The sequence below is a fragment of the Photinus pyralis genome, unplaced genomic scaffold (genome assembly GCF_008802855.1).
Source record: "Photinus pyralis isolate 1611_PpyrPB1 unplaced genomic scaffold, Ppyr1.3 Ppyr1.4_LG3a, whole genome shotgun sequence".
NCBI lineage: Eukaryota > Metazoa > Arthropoda > Insecta > Coleoptera > Lampyridae > Photinus > Photinus pyralis.
In genome coordinates this window covers 10,407,488-10,424,655 of record NW_022170509.1, presented here as the reverse complement: position 1 = coordinate 10,424,655, position 17,168 = coordinate 10,407,488, and the positions used below count along the sequence as shown (strand labels likewise).

At 37.5% G+C, this 17,168-nt stretch overlaps 1 protein-coding gene across 1 annotated transcript in view; it reads right to left on the bottom strand.

Annotated features, from left to right (window-relative positions):
- Positions 1 to 16,951, bottom strand: part of LOC116166011 (SKI family transcriptional corepressor 1 homolog-B) — a 37,198-nt gene extending 20,247 nt beyond the window's left edge. Inside the window, exons 1-3 of the mRNA XM_031480821.1 lie at positions 16,798 to 16,951; positions 11,017 to 11,158; positions 10,101 to 10,960 (exon numbers count right to left, since the gene is read on the bottom strand). Coding sequence (XP_031336681.1) covers positions 10,101 to 10,960; positions 11,017 to 11,158; positions 16,798 to 16,887 — 1,092 coding nt within the window. The 5' untranslated portion in view covers positions 16,888 to 16,951. The remainder of the gene's footprint in view (positions 1 to 10,100; positions 10,961 to 11,016; positions 11,159 to 16,797) is intronic.
- Between the last annotated feature and the right edge of the window lie 217 nt (positions 16,952 to 17,168).

Here is a 17,168-nt window from a genome sequence, read left to right as displayed (position 1 = left end):
AATTAAATACCAATGTTCCGCGGTGTTGATACTAATCTTACCCAATTTATTAACTAGCTTTCGTTGCGGGTAAAATGCACCGATTAATTGTCGCGAATCAATTTTTTAACACACGAGTATTTGTACGTCGTCGCTCTTGAAGTCTTTCGTTTTTTACTCATACTTCTTTGGCTATTTGAATCTCGCCCACTAGAAAAACCGAAACTGAAAGCAATGACCTCGACTGGCGTGCCCTAATAACAAATAGAAAACCCGCATTTCGGCATTAGCAATGAACGCAACTTTTAGGTCCGACACAATCGCGCTCTCTCCACAATACGTTTCTTGTTATCGCTTGTGATCGCCAGACGCACTTTTGTTCATGTTCGCTATGAAGCGGTTATGGGTAAATGATCCTATGTTGAACAAAATAAAATTCAAAACCAAATTTTTGAAACAGCAAAACGGCCACGTGTTACACTGGTTGTTAAAATTTGAAGTATTAAAGTTTCGCATCCATGCAAATGACAGTAGCGTCATAGCGTGTTTTGGTTTTCTTTAAATTCGCTTCCCCCGGCTTCTCATACTCTACATACTCAACTTTCTTGAATTTCTAACGCGTTTATTTCAAGGCATTCTAAGAAAATTATACATATAACGGTCACAATTTTAGAAAATCTTAAATAAAACAAAAGGCATAACAGATAGGTATAGGGAATGTATAATTGATCGATGCAGAATTTTTTAGTTCATTTGAAAGTGCAAAAAAATAAAGCAGGTTTCATTTGAAAAAATCAACTTTTTAAAGTTTGAAGTTATAAATCATTAGTTTTAAAGACTTTTTGAAATTCAAGTCAACGGAGTCATAGGTACAGGGCCCTAAAGAAAAGGAGTCAAACGTCAAAAATTTTGAAAGATGTTGAATATTTTGAAAACCTTTGATATGGATATAGGGAAATGTGGTATCAAACGACGTACCTACATTTTCATGTAGATTTCAATAAAGCGATAAAATACAGGATGTTCTATTTAAAGTAAGAAAGTTGCTATCCACATCCGGTGAAACCGGAAGTGGAACGATTATTATCTTATTTTCATTCGATTCGATTTCATTTTCAGATTTACATTATTAATGGAAGTCTGAATACTTTTAAGTAACGGTTTGCGTGAAACAGTCTGTATACTTTCCAACATTCTTAGTTGATTTCGAGTTTAAAATGCGAATAACTTAAAATAACGGTTATGTAAACCTCGTGTTAAACAAATTAAGTGCTCCTACCAAATTTCATTAAATGAAACCACCCTGTACAGTATATTTTGTCCTCAATCACGAGAATGAAAGAACTTAAGATCTTCCTCCTATAGGTAACTGTCAAGACAATATGCTTTGCCGTTTTCCCAACAAAATTACCTAACGCCCGGAACCCCCAGGGCTGCCACCTACCCTTAAAACTCCTCCCTTAAAACTTTCAGCTCCAAAGACTCTCATTACATCACAAAAATAAGTGAATTTTCCTTTTTTGAAAAGTATTCCACACGTTCGACGTACCTTCCCAAAATGTATAGTACGAATAGTAAAGATCACTACTCATTTTGGTTTAAAATATATAAATGGGAGGTCTCGAATACCGCCTAGCACACGAATGATATCCTGATAATGGTTCTAGACAAAGAGGGTCATCAAGTTTTTCTTTACTGGGTGGGGAATATTGTGTTTGGAGTTTTTAGATAGAAGACATTCTATCTAAAAACTTTCAGCCCAAAGGCCTTTCACCACACTTAAAAAATTTTCCTTTCTTGAAAAGTATTACACACGTTCGAGATCTCTTCCAAAAGTGTATAGGGTGAATAGTAAAGGTCACTACTCATTTTGGTTGAAAATATAGAACCGAAGGTCTGAAAACTCCCCCAGTACATGAAGGATATCATGTTGCTGATTGTAGAGAAAGAGGGTCAAGTTGTTCTTTACTGGGGAATATTGTGTTTGGTTGGGGGGATTCCGTACCCCCCAGAACCCTCGGAGTTACCTCCTATCTAAAAACTTTCCGCCCAATTACACTTAAAAAAATCAAATGTCACGAGGGGGGAGGGGGTAAACACATGTTCTCTTTTTCGAAATCAATGAGCGACGGGGCCTGAGGGGGGGGGGTTAAAAATGAATTTTATCTCTCATTGTATTCTACTTTAAAGGTCTCAACGAAAGGAACCGTTTTCTACCAACTACTGCCCTTCTTTCTGTCCTCTTATCAAAGTACGGGGCGGAGGGGGGGGGGGGGGGGAGTGGAACTAGTTTTATACTTCATGGTACTCTAATGAAAGGTCTCAACGAAAGGAATTAATTTCTACCAACGATAGCCCTCCTCCTCGACCGCCTATCGTGATCGGGTATATTCCCTTATACCTCAAGAACGGATTGTCGGAAGAGGGACTCACAAAGGGCGATTGAGACATCTGCAAGAAATATATCCATTGGGGATGTCAAAACAAAAAAAAATGCGCAAGAGTGGTGCACAATTTATACTTGTTATACTTCGCTTTGCTCGAATCTTTCGAAACGAATTTTACGGGATCCAATTTTGCGGTGGTGAACGTTTTTTGGGGACGAACATCGTATAATCAAGGTTTTGTATTTTGAATATATCCATTGGCGAAATTGCGGAAAATTGTGCGTGTGAACGAGAATGTGAACTCAAGATGGCACATTATCACAACCTTTGGCTAATCCGCCCTTGTTCGTATTGAGTATAGGTTGTTTGCTAAGCATTTTTCCGCATCACCTCAAATGAATTATTCTAGTTCTTGTACTATCGATCTTCCGATTCATCGCGAAAGGATAAACTAAAGAAATGCATGGAGAATGAAGCTGTTGCTTTTGCTTGAAACAGGCAGATTATGATTGAAAGAATGGAAATGATATTGGTACAGGATGTAGGTACAAATTCCCTTGTTTAAGGCATCTACATCTACGCTGAGGCGCTCGCGTGAACACGTAAATCTTGAAACTTGTAGCACCGAAAAAGAAATGTAATACACCATTAGTTGCGACACTAATAAAATAAATACACATTCCAAGTTAAACGAGTTCTTATTCCTATGGGACATCGCAGCGCTAAGCAAGCGGACAAATGCGTCCCGCTGGTAACATAGAAATACTCGATACTAACACTGATTTTGTAGATGATTGCTTTTTTATATCACTAAACAAGACACGTACAAATACAAGATAACAGGGTCATTCCGAACGACGTTAACTGTTTTGTCTTGGCTCGTTTCCTTTAAAAATAATGTTGGTTGACTCCGTGAGTTCGTGCAATACTTTTTTTCTAAGGGCTTACGCTCAGATAAAATATACTATATGTAACAATATCGTTTTTACTCAGAATTTTATTGAAATGGCTGAGTTTCCGACCTCTTTCTATAAATTTTTTAACATCTAGGAACAAAAATTAAGTTGATGGTGTGATTATGGCCAACAGGTGAGCCGTTTCTGGGATGGCATGTAAATTGACTACTGAAGACTTATAATAAATTTTAACGAAATGGTAGCGTCAACACTGGACAACAACTGATTAACATTTGGTACCGAGCAGAATATGAATTTCATTTAAGGTTTCAATAACGGCTGGTTTAATTTTCTCAAAGCAGTAAAAAAAGGTCAGATGCTGACATTTCCAAACGATCCCTCTCTCAATATTCACCGCTGGCTGTTATGCTTACACATTGGTCTTTTGGCGAAAGTTTTTATGTTTGAAAAGTAAAGCAATTATTTTTAAATTCCGATTTTTTTTACATTTAAAAGGCTCAATTAAAAGTTTAGTGTAAATAATCGCACTTTGTTACCCAGGAGTGCGATTCAGATCAGCCCCTAAAATCTATGTAGTTATGCGTATAGAATACTTTTAGCGCTGCGGGGTAGATCATTCAAAAGTGCTAATCCAAGTCTATCCTGTTTAAAGCGCATAGATACAATAACGAATTGTGCAAACATGCTGCACAGTACTCGACCTGCTTGTAAATTAAAAGCAATTATAATGAATACGTTCTAACAATGAGATTTAGCGTTTGTTTAACGTAACAATGGATTAAAATTACTCTGTTTCTATAGCTCTTTGAATAATTAAAGATTAACCTTCAATATAGATTATGCTTGCTTGTATTACATTTCTAACTCTCTGCTGTACTTTACCGTGGATTTTAATATTTCATTATTTCACTTTTACCGCTGCTAGGTAGTGTTTAGAGTTGGAAATCGATAGCGTTTTACGCAAATGTCTTCGAGTCTTACGTCAATTATGATTATGATGACTGTCTTTAAACACAGAAATATGTATAAACGAGAATGTATCGCGTAAAAATGACAAATTGTGTTACAAGCACGATTGCTTTTTATTGGCCCATAGCATTACCGTATAGGTTTAATTCGTCTAAGTATATTTTAATAAACAACTTTTCGGTTCTATAGAAAAGGAAAAAAATTAGGTCCCGATTCGGGTCTTTGAAGTGCCACTGTCAGCTTAAATGGAATTAATCTCTCTTCTAATTTCCTGGGTTAATCTGTGCTGCTGATTGCGAGTTTTGTGATAATTCAAACTTTTAGCTTCACACTTCAGTGTGAATATTGATACGTTCAAAGTTGTCTATTACACTCTACTGTGAAAACTTTCTTTTAAATATTGTAATTTAGTATCTGACTAATTACTGCTGGAAATTTGACGTGAAGCGCTCTGATGAATAACATTGGACCCAACATGGTTTATGCTGATGTTGGGTGGCAATTCTAAATGATATGGTAATGGTATATGTGTACCTTTTTTTTAGTACCTATACCAATACGGGATTTTCTACACCACAGCGGTGACGTGTTATGGCATTGCACCGGCTTACTCACCATGGTATTTAAACAAGTCAAGATTAACCAAAAATCTTATTGGAACAGGCAACACATAATAATGATCATCCCAATGCCTTTCTAATGGCATAAAACATCTTGAAGATTAAATCTAAAAAAATAGTATTTTTTTCATTTCGAATTTTAACTTTGTCCCGTATCCTCTCAGATGTAAAAAGGCGGTCGATATGAAAAATTATGTCGATGCTAAAACGGCAGTCTATGGAAGATTCGAAAGGTGCCCCTTCCCTTACGGTGTACAAGGCGGTGGCGGTCGATACAGAAAAGGTTGTCGATACGAAAAAGGCGACACATGGAAAATGCGAGAGGTGTCCTTTCCCCTCTCGGATGTAAAAGACGGTCGATACGTAAACGGCGATCTATAATGCGAGAGGTGCTGCCTCTTGGGTGTAGGTATAAGATGGTCGATACAGAAACGTCGACGTTCTTCTTCTTTAAGGCGTTCAATTAGACTGTGTACGCTAGTTTTACAAAAGCGCATCCACATGGAAGTGTCTCTTATTTTCTGTATAAGTCTAAGTACCTAAACCTAACATTCTATTGTGTATTATACCTATTATACTACTTTTATATTATGAACTGCGATAATATACAGGGTGTTACACGACCGTTCGAAAAAAAAAAATCGGGTTGTAGAGGGCATCAAAACAAGCACTTTTTCCAAATAAACCGAGGGTCCAACGTGTTTCGTTTGGGAGCCACCCCCCAAAGAGTGTTGAAATCTGCATTTCTTCTTTAATTTTTTTCTCAGCAACCATAAGAGTTACAAAGTCGGGTGGCATGTCTTTGAATAGGTTTTTGGGTATGCTCTTTCCGATTTTGCAATTTTTTTTTCAAAATTCCTACCCCTAAAGGGCGCACCCCTAAACTAGGGTGCAAAAAAAAATTCTGATTTCGACGAAATTTGGTATCTGGGGGTTTTTTAACATGAAAATCACGAATCTGAAATTAGTTTTTGAAAATTCGAAAAAAAAAGTTCCACTGCAATTCTTGGCGGGACAACGAAAATAGAGATAATTCCACGAAATTTGTTGTGTACATACTAAACGAGTTAAGGAACAAAACTGTCGAACAGTTTTTTAAAATAACTTTTCAAACAAAAGTTATACTCATTTGAATGTTGGTCCTTCGGGTCGCGAAGTGTCCCAAGCCTACTAGTAAGCCATAATTTCGCATGTGTTGGTTGACAATGTCGCAAAAACAAAAGATTAACGGTTTGAGTCGATATTTTGTTATTTGGAATTAATTCGGTCATTAAATAATTAAATAAAATTTTAAATGTTTCAAACGCCAAATTGTGCTCGTATAAATCGGCCCATTTCCTTAATAATCGATATATTTAAAATGTAGTTCCTTAAGGAATGCGTCCATAGGACATTAACGACAATAATCGTGTTGATACCATATTAATGTATTAATTAAATAGGTAGACAAATTCCAATTAGTTTCCCCAATTACAATTTGGCGTTTGAAACATTAAAATTTTATTGAGAACCGCTGACTTAGTTAAATGGGGACTATTGTCCTATTGTTTTAAATGTCGCAGTGGGAATTCCCGCTACTTAACGACCTAATGAGAAATGTTAAATTATTGGTGAAACGAACTAACTAAATCCGCCATATTGGACGCCATTTTGAATATCTCCCTTTCGATTCATTTTTAGATTTGGCAACAGGCCGAATCGGATTCAGCGTGGTCGAAATAGGGGCAAACCACTTCCAACTCAATTCTTACATGAAATGCTTCTTGCATGAGCAAGCAGAGCTTTTACTGGAAAGTGGATTTGACTACTAACCAATTTTATGATTATGATGGTAGCTCGGGGACCGTATCAAGCCATGTACCCTTAAATTTTTCCTTAGACTTTTTTATTGATATTTTATGGTATACACTTCTGTAAGCCATTCTCCGTGTAGGGGCGGATACACATACGACACTGCGTGCCGTAAGAGGCGACTAAACAACAGCTCAACCTGGCCGCGACCCGGGCCCTACGGCCCTGGAATTTTAATATTTTCTTAATTATTTATTTCATTTTATTTATTTACTTTTTAGTAGGCTGGGATTCACTCATGGGCTGATTTACAGACCCAACCCACTATACACTTACTAACATCAATGCCCGAATCCGGATTCGAACCAGGGCAGTCGGGCTTCCACGCCACTGCGCCACTGAGGCCGGCATAATATTAACATATTTTTCCTATCAATTATTGATAAGTAGTTTTTTTGTACTGATACCGGCACGTAAAGAAGGCGTAGGATGACACATTCCCACTATTCATATTCTACTAATTACACCTATTAGTGCGCCACGTGGTCAGTTGATTGATTGGTTAAACAAATAGAGATGGGCGAAGAAATGGATTAGCATCCATTTTGAAGGCGTATTTGTAAAATTTAAAAAGGGGAGTGGTAGAAGGAAGGCATTAACGTGGAACTACTTGTAACGAAAGGCTGGGTAGGACTAAAATTGTGCTTTAAACAATATCATGGGTAGAATTTGTTATTGTTTAACCAACCTTGATAGCGAGGGATGTGACCCTTACAAAATCACCCAGTCTAGCTAATTACATCATCTCCCACGACTTCTCGGCATCAGTCAGGACCGTACGCATGAACCACTCGCCCACATACACATGAAAAAAAATTAAGCACAATTCGAATCGAATAAAATCCGTTAAGGGGCTCCCGTTACACCGTGAAGCCTACTGCAAGTCGATGAGAACCCACATCATTGTTTTCACACTGTAGCAAGCAATTTTATTATTAAGCATGGATGTGTGCTCATCAGACGCGTTTGCGTTGGGGGGGGGGGGGGACATGTTCTACCCTTCATGGTATTCTAATGAAAGGTCTCATCGAAATAAATTGGTTTGTACAAACTATAACTTTCCCGTGCCACTCGATTAGTGAGCGACGGGGCCTGAGGGGGGGGGGGTAAAAATTAATTTTATTAAGAGGGTACTCACAAAGGGCGATTGAGACGTCTGCAAGAAATATATCCATTGGTGATTTCAAAATAAAAGCTATTTCAGTTAAAAAAAATGCACTTTATCTGCACAAGAGTTGTGTACAATTTATACTTGTTTTCCTCGTTTGGGTGATTTTGAGATTGATATCACCCCGTGCATTCCAGATCTCAGCATGGCTGTTCGCGTTGGAGTGCTTATTACTATAGTTAAGTACCATTCGTGTACGGTAAATTCGCCCCGGAAAGCTCAGCCCCGGAACATTCGCTCTCGGAATATTCGCCACCGTACAATTCGTCCTCAAAAGAGTCGGGCGAGGTAAATTTGGCTCCAGGAAATCTCGCTTCCGCGGTATTTGCTCATATAGTGTGTCCGTCTCAACTTGACTTTACCGCACAGGCTCTTATGGTCAGCAATGATGCCAAATGTCATCAAATATGATTTCAAGAATATGGCCGTAATTGCAGTTGGCATCGCCACACTAAAAATTCGTATAAGGATTGCATTGCTCAATGTTGCCTGTACTGTAAAGTGACTATAGAAGATTCGCTCTCGGAAAATTGGCCGGCAGTATCTCCGCTTCGTCACTGCAGTCAATGCTACAGTTGTTCTCGTAAGGGAAGTGTTGCAGCATTTTATTAACCCATACCCTTTGCCAAAAATAGAGGTGAAAGTCAATTTTTACTAGCGCATTTTTTTACTAATTACCAAAATTTTCAGAGCGCCTTAAAAACTGTTTGATGTGTTCAAATGAATGTTTTAAGGGTAAATCCTCCGGGGGGCAAATTTACCGGGGGCGAATTTTCTGGAGCTGTTTCCGAGACGAATAAAATTCGAAAAAAGAAACATAAACGCATTAACTAAGTAATTATATAATATCGATAGTAGATAATAAACTTGATAGGCCTTACTTGTTGGTATATCGATATATCAGCACTAGCCTGGAAATAACAATTGTCGATTAGGTATTGATAATTACGTCTATATCGACTAGAACTATAGATATTGAATAACCATCGATAATTCGACCATTTATTGCAGCACGAGTTTACTAGTGAATCAAAATCATTGTATTGATTCTTTTTAGGGGAATTTTTCGAAAGACATTCCTCTTGTGTGATGGTTTTGTCGGTCCGTCCGTCTGTCCGCCTGTTCTTCGTCTAACTCGAGAACGAAAAGAGACCGCGATTTCAAATCTTCGCCAATCGATTTCAAGGAGTTCAAGGATCAGTGCTATTGAATATAAGCCGGATTAAAAGTCGTGTTTCCGAATGTGAGCCCTACTGAAAACCGTATGCGGTTCTTCGTATCTTGTTTATTATACTGTGAGCTATTGCCACTGGTTAAGAGTTCACCAACCAGACGCTTTAATCCAAATATTTGCTAAGATACTGACAATAAATAAGAACATTTTTCGTATGCTGTCCAAGTTGTACCTATGTGTAGGTAGTTTATGCAAATGGTTCCACAAAATACCAATAAATAGACATATACCTATAGTCACTCCCTTGACCTCAATAATGCAGATCTCGAAGGCTGAAAATAGACGTCGGGAGTAGTATAAATGTTGTAATTTGTATCGAGAAAAAAGGTTTTTATGTATATGAAAAGGTAATAAACGCATGTAATTTACCCTACCTACTCTACAGGCGCCCTTTATATGACACCAGTTACACGAATGTAGCTTTCATTTGAGTATAATCGGATTACGTTTATTGACATGTCGACGCCGTTTATATTGAAAGCGTCATTCATATTTGCGCAAAAATCATTCCGAGAGGTTTGAATTTTAATGGTGGGTTTTCTTATTAAGGTCGTACCAAATATTTTAATACGATCCATGTGGGGGTTCTATATATTATTTATAATAGCGAACGATTAATTAATTGTGAGTTGAAGCCTCCCGCAAAAGTCAATCTTCTGTTTAAGTTGCTTAATGGATTGTCAGAGGTGGGGTAAATGAGGGTGGAAGGAAGACACCAAGCACCGTACCCTCGATTAATGCGTTAGTCTTTTTAATCAAATGTAACTCAATACTGAAGTGTTTGTGTTTAACGCTGGCAAAACAAGCTTTCAGTATGATTAAATGTAAACACCTCGTGGCGTTTGTGTTTTCCCAAATTGAATTTGAATTATTTATAAGAATAACTGTAAGCATCTCACTATGAATATTTAACTTGTTCAATACTCTCTGGCATAATAAATACAGGCACACTTCTATGACACCAAAGACACTCACCCTTTCCCGCTTAGGACTCCAGAACGTCGTAATCTCCATCTTCTCATCCGTCGATTCTATGTCAACTTCATCGTCACTATGGTCCTCTTTTTCGGGTGGCTTTTCGATAACAGGTTGAACAGGTTTAAAAGCAGATTGGTACGATTTATCAACTGGGAAAAATGGATTTTCATAAGGGAATAAGACAGGATTGCGTTTTAGCCACGGAAAGGTTGAGTAAGGTGCAAATGGGAACGGTTTATTGTAAATTAAATCCATTGAAACCCTCGAAATAGGCAGCGAAATTCCCTGGCAACCAGTAATTCTAGGCGCGGGCACTACGGGTTGTGGTGTTGGTGGATCGACATCCACTTTAGTTTGTTTGGGATTTCTAGAAACTATTGAACTTGATAGAAGCCTCTTCCTGGTGCCCCCGTTGAACATTGCTTTCACATCTTCCCAAGCATGCATAATTTCCTCGGGAACGTTTCCACTGAGCTTCATGTGGCGTCGCCACGAGTTGAAATTCGCCGCGTCCGGTTGGACATATTTGTCATTGGGACTTAAGCGATGGGAATGAAATATAAATTTGTTAGGGGAGAAAAATAACCCGCACACGTTGCACTTAATACATTTAGCGCGCGAAGAATTATAACGTGAAGGTAAGAACGAACCACGACATCCCCATGCACATTCGTGATGCACCGCGAATGCAAAATCGTCTGGTAAGCGCGGCGGACTGTTGTCCCCAAGGAAACTTTTGCATAAACGCTCCGCTTCTCTACGTGTTATCATTCCGCACCTCCGCGAAGATACAGGCATTGCACCAGCCCGACGAAGTATTTCTAGCTGCACTGGAGTGCACTGCACACACGTTATGCCTGAAACCAAAAAAACTGTCATAACAGTTTTCTTGAATCCTGCCGTTTCCACTTACCCAGTGCTACACGTCTGTTGTGTATTTCGTTATAACTGTATTGCTTCAATAGGGTGTTTGATATTTGGGCCAAACACAGACGTTCCTGGGTTTCAATGACTAGGGAAACGATGGGTATTCCATATAGAATCACTGTGCTCACCTGTGAAGAAAACGGAATTTATTGAACAGTTTTATATGTAACAATAATATAGTCAGAGGATTTGATTGAAGAAGGGGTGGGGGCCGAAACTTCTCGTATACCGAATTTGAATGGGACCCTTCATCACCTCCACTTATTTAGAGGCAAGTAGTTTGAGGATTCTACCCCTAGGAATAGTATTTCTGACCCCATGTGTTCTTAAAAGTTTGGCAAGCCTATATCCGTTAGTGATATTGTTCACACTTGTACTCAATAATTTTTTGTAATAATGAAAACTGTAGGAGTACCTAGTTAAGGTCTCGGACGGACAGACGCACAGCATAAAAATGGATACGGACAGAGAAACTGAAATAGCGCACTCAACTTCATTGGAAAATGCGTTCAAAAGAGGTTTACTAAGTTGATTACAATTCGTAATTCTGAGTTTCAACTCGAAGATCAGAGTCATAATTCTGAAATTGTAACTCGGAATAGTAAACGAAAATATTTCTTCTAGCGCTTCCATTTTTTCGTGCATTCCTTGTGGTCACACAGAGCAATAGAGGTAATTACTCAACCCTAATCTTTCCGGCAGTAGACAGTCTATGCGTATCTATCGACGAACCACCCATCAGTTCATTAGTAACGATTGAAGAAAGCGACTGATCAAGGGTTACTGGTAAAAATTGTTGTTTTAATTAAAACCCTAACACTAGCAACAGAGAAACCAAGTGGTGTTTATCTATGTATTTATACTGCAGTTTTCCACTGTAACCTTAAACTAATCTATGAATAAAGTAACCTCGTGCGTCGAAATTTGCACTGAGTGCGTAATTGTTGCATCACATTTGCCAATGGAACACAGAAAATTGCCCTAAAATTATCAATAGAACGTAAAAATTGCACTCGTGCAGCTCGAGTTTTGCCAATCGAAAACGCTATAAGACTTTCGGGATAGGACCGTGTCAATGTTGAACGAAGTCACAAATTAAAATAAAATACAGGGTGGTTTAAATTCGTAGCGCACCTTTGGGATCTCCGTAACGGTGAGAGATACAGTGTAGGTTATATAGGGGCAAAGTTTCCCCTTTTTGTGATTAAAAAAAAATGGTTGAAAAATCTTTGAAAATGACTGAGATATCACTGAAAAACTGAAATTTTGATAATGAATTCAGATTCTCCGGAAAAAATCCCCATAGAAAAAGCTAACGGGAACCCCCCATTTACTTCCGTTTAAGCTAGGAAAACAAATTTGACATTTTCAGTTTTTGGGTGATGTCTCAGTTCTTTTCAATGATTTTTCAAACATTTCAAAAGCGTTCTTCTATCTCTATCTTTCACCGTTGCGAAGATCCCAATGTTAACGGGAGCACCACGCACATCTCCACTAAAATGCACATGTTGGAACACTGAAAAAGAGATTGCTAAACCAGGATATTTAAACCTATTCCGTCAGGAGAAATTGGAGAAAGTGGTCACATCAGCCAATGGAGTAACAGAGCTTATTGGTAAGAGTTTTATATGTTTTATTTTTTTTATTGTTATTTTTGTTTCGTGTGCTTACGAAAGTGGGCGAAACGTTGAACGTTTTCTTGCAATAAATGTTGCTAAATCTTGTACAATTCCGATTGTAGTACACAAGAAAGACACAAGAATGATCCAATGATTCTTTTTCTCTGGACGATTTTCGGTTTTATTCACACTTCGGTATTTTAAATGGGATGCCCCCATTTTTATTTATTTTTCTAAATATACTCGACTTCCGAAATTAAAAAAAAATACCCTTGCACAAAATAACCTTTTGAAATGTACCTAAATGAGATTTTTATTTGACTCCAATTTTATCGGTTTTTTTAGAATTGGGTTACGCAAAATGTCGAGAGTACCGAATGCGTATATTTTCCAACAGAAAAAACTCAAATAATTCAAAAACTCTTTCAGTGTAGCGCTATATAACTCCTCTATAACCTACAAAATTGAAAATATTTTAGCTGAAACGAGCTCAATGCCTAACTGATACAGGGTGTGGAGTATGGAATATCGAATATATCTTTTTAAATACCCATTTCATCAAAAAATGTTGTTTTGTATTTAATTTTTTCTCACATGGAACTTAAGCGCAATAGACAAAAAAGTTTAGTTTTTAAATGGCAATATGTATCGTTTGCCAACTTTTTTGATGGAGTACTTTATTCCTTTTTCAAACATGTAAGATATTAATACCCTTCATATTGGAAAAATTGTTGAGAAAATCGCGAAAAACTGCGATATTTCACATTTTTGAAAGGGGACTAAGCCCCTCTATCAAATAAGTTGGTAAAAGATATATCTTGTCATTAAACAATTTTATTATCTGTTGCCCTTTGAAAAAAATAAAGAAAATCATGTGGTGAAATTCAATCCCAAATAACTTTTATTTGTGAAACATTTTATGATAAAATGGATATTAAAGATATAGACGATATTTTATACTTTTCGGACACCCTGTATGTAAAAATTTTTGAAATTTGTTCACATTACTTTCCCAAAAAATAATCGACTCAGTTCGTAGTTGGTGTACTTGTTCTTTTGGGAACTTCTTCGTCAGAGAAAGTTAAAGAAATGTGGGTATCATTCTGCTGTTTCATTTTACTGCAATATAATGTTCCAATGAAATTAGAGTTTTCGTATAGGCCATGGATGAAGAAGATTTGATCGTTTTCCTAATCAAATAAGTAGTGGCGGAGTAGTTACCTGGGGCGGCCCAGCAAAATTGCACCTGTTCTCCCATTCGTCTCCAAATTAACAGCTTGGTAGGCACAATTAAAACAGATATGTACAGGGTGTTCCAAATTGTTTGTTTTCGGTGTTTTTCGGCGATAGTTTGTGAACTAAAATATATAGGGGGATGCGGTTTGCACTTCTCGTAGTTACTTTCCAAAGCTGCATAGGTCGACGATGTCAATTTTGACGTATGACTTGCGCGAACGTGGCAACAGCGCAAAAGTCCAAAAATGCAATAAAAAGTTTTTGCCTTATAACTCAGTTATTTGTGGGAATATCAAAAATGTCTCTGTATTATTATATTTTCCATAGCCTGCTTAGTTTTAAAGATACAGAACCAAAGTTGATTGAAAATATCCCCCAAAAGCCCCCCAAGCAATTTGGAACACCATGTATACATGACTCTACATCAACATAATTGATTTCTAGAGGGGTTTCTTTTTCTATGGATAACATTGCGAGAAGGGTCCCCAGTCGTGGCGGACCGCTCCGGCGCCCCTGCCTCTTTACGCCGCCAGTGATTGGAAGTATTAGTGACTTTGACGTATAATAGCTCTGGAATGTGAGTGTTTTCCACGTATCGGTGATGAGTGAATTGTAAAACCCCTGGCAGACATCCGAATATATTCCTAGACCTCATTTCTAACAGAAACAGTTATATAGGGAACGATCTCGAAATGCAGATGTGTTCGCAGGGAGAGCGCCAGATCGAGGCGGGAGGCTCACCGGTGAGTTACCTAATTAATTGGGGATAATCGCGGTTAAAACGTCGTGAACTTTTCCTTAATTTAACGTAGCGTCGCTTAAAGTAACAGAGATGGTATGGCGTGAAAAAAGGACACCCTGTATAAACTTGTTATCATAAAAAGGGCCAATATGAAACTTTCGTTCTAAATGAAAATGTTCACATCATTTTGAGTGTGCTTTTTGGCACGTTGAAGATATTAAACAAAATGTTTTCACCCTAGGGCGAGTAACATTAGAACGCATTTTCCAAATTTTTCAAATTCTTTACTCGAATCTATATGGTTAAAATTTCAAAGAAATGGCTCCATAAATAAGAAAGTTGGCATTGCACAATCTGCGCATGCGCACATCTGATTTTATAATAGGCGATATGTTTACTGTTTTTAGTAGAAGCACCTGTGGTTGTAATTTCAAAAAAATATATCTCTATACCTGAAGTAGTTGATATTGTGCAGTTTTTCACATGCCATATTTGATTATTAACGGGCGACAAAAAGGGAGTTTTTACTATATGATATGCAATATGTTTTTCTCTACTAGAAGCATAGTGTAAGAACAGAACTTACACTATGCTAGAAGTATATATGGTTATAATTTGAAAAAAATGCGCTAAAAATAAAAGCGGATTTTCATTGATCTCATAAAAGGTACATTTGGATAAAACATTCCCGATTTATTTCACAAAATGTGTATGTTATGCGATTTATTCAATTTGCAGTAAACCGTATTTGATAAAAATGCAAATTTTTTGATAAGAAATTCAAATAGCGCACAAATAACATCATTGTTTTTTACTAATGGTATTAGTTCCTGAGCGAGTTCATGATTTTGGATTTTCTGTCCGTCCGTCCGTCCGTCCGTCTGTCTACATGATAACTCGCGAACGGTTTTGAATTTTCCAATTATGTTTTTAGTAATAGGTAGGTCAAGGGACTAATTGATTAATGTTGGTCACTTAGACTTTCTGTCCGTCCGTCCGTGCTTGTCGCTCATTGTTTGGTTTGAAAGAGTTTGTTACCAAGTGGGTTCATTACATAACTTTGTTAAATAATGTACCTACATGGTACAATGAGAACACGAAATGTTAGAAATTTTCCAATAAAGCGACGCAAGTGGTAAGTTTCAATTTAAAATTGTTGGGCTGTTATGGTGGGGGCCTGGTTGTTGGAGAAGTATGTTTGTACGTTCAATTTGATTCCTCCCCCATACTACAGAAACGGTTTTGAATCTCAGTCCAGCAAACTTTCGCAATGAACAATGTTTGATGTGATTTTGATAATCGAACTGAATTATTAATTTTGCTTGGTATTGCGATATTTAAGTCAAAAAGAATATTTTCATCAATGGCCACTTACTAATATGAAGGCAGACTTTAGGTATCATCGTCATAGGTGTAATTCGGGTTTCATTTCAGTTTCGTTACTTTACGATAAAAAAATGGTATCTGAAGAGAATGCTTAAAAATCTCAGAGTAACCAGTGCATTCAAAACTCACGCCTACATAAATCTTTTTCTACTGTGCAAGGTCTATTCTTTAAATCATTTTTAATTTGACTGTTGCTTTTCTAATATCGACAATTTCTTTCCATAAATTCATTTGAATAGTTTGCTTTCACAATGCTAATTGCGCGACTGAACTAAATTCTGCGACACGAAATTCTTTATTCTATTCCAGTGTCAGTATGAATATCTCTGGAATCTATAACCGAGAATGCCATGCAGATTCTTTTTATGTGCTGAGCAGTTTTCAATTGGAAAATTTAATTGTTAGGGTTTTCCAATTTTTGGTGTCTCACCAGTAGAATTCCTCAAGGTTCGAGAGCGGGGCCAGTCTTATTTGTTAGTGATTTTTTTACCTTTACCACAAATTATTGCACCCATGCGGTCGCTTATGAATAAGAATAAGACAGTTGTGCGTTTTTACTCCCAGGATATTGGAATGACTGAAGTTCTACTAGACTAGAGCTTAAGAATTACGTCTTGAGCCGACTAAACACAGACATGATGGTAATTATAGCAGCATAAAATTAGTCCGGTGGTAGAATAACTGAACACTTATTTTTCTCAAATGCAATTTAGGTGGAAGAATTCACCTCGAAAAATTTGAGTACAACAGCAGCTTCGACAGGGAGTAGAAGTAAATCGCATACCTGATTAGGTTTACCACCTATAGCAGATTTTGGAGGTGTAATTCCAGGAGAGGAAGAATCATTTAATCGGTTTTCAATTTGGTGTTCCATGCTTTAGTTCTGGAGAATCTTTGCCGATGCGCAAACTATTTCACTCGCAATAAAAATCACTATCGTCACTGCGCGCAAATTTTTAACACAATACTTGTGCAGCGAAAGTAATATTATGTTCGCTCCGAAAGCTTCAAACAGGAAGTGAGCTTCTGTGACTGTAAATCAACCCTTATTAACCACGCCTAGCTTCATGTTGTAGGGGTGTGTAGAAATTTCAACCCCTATATTTTATCCAATAGAGAATTTTCATTCAAAAGAAAGTATACAGAATACTACCA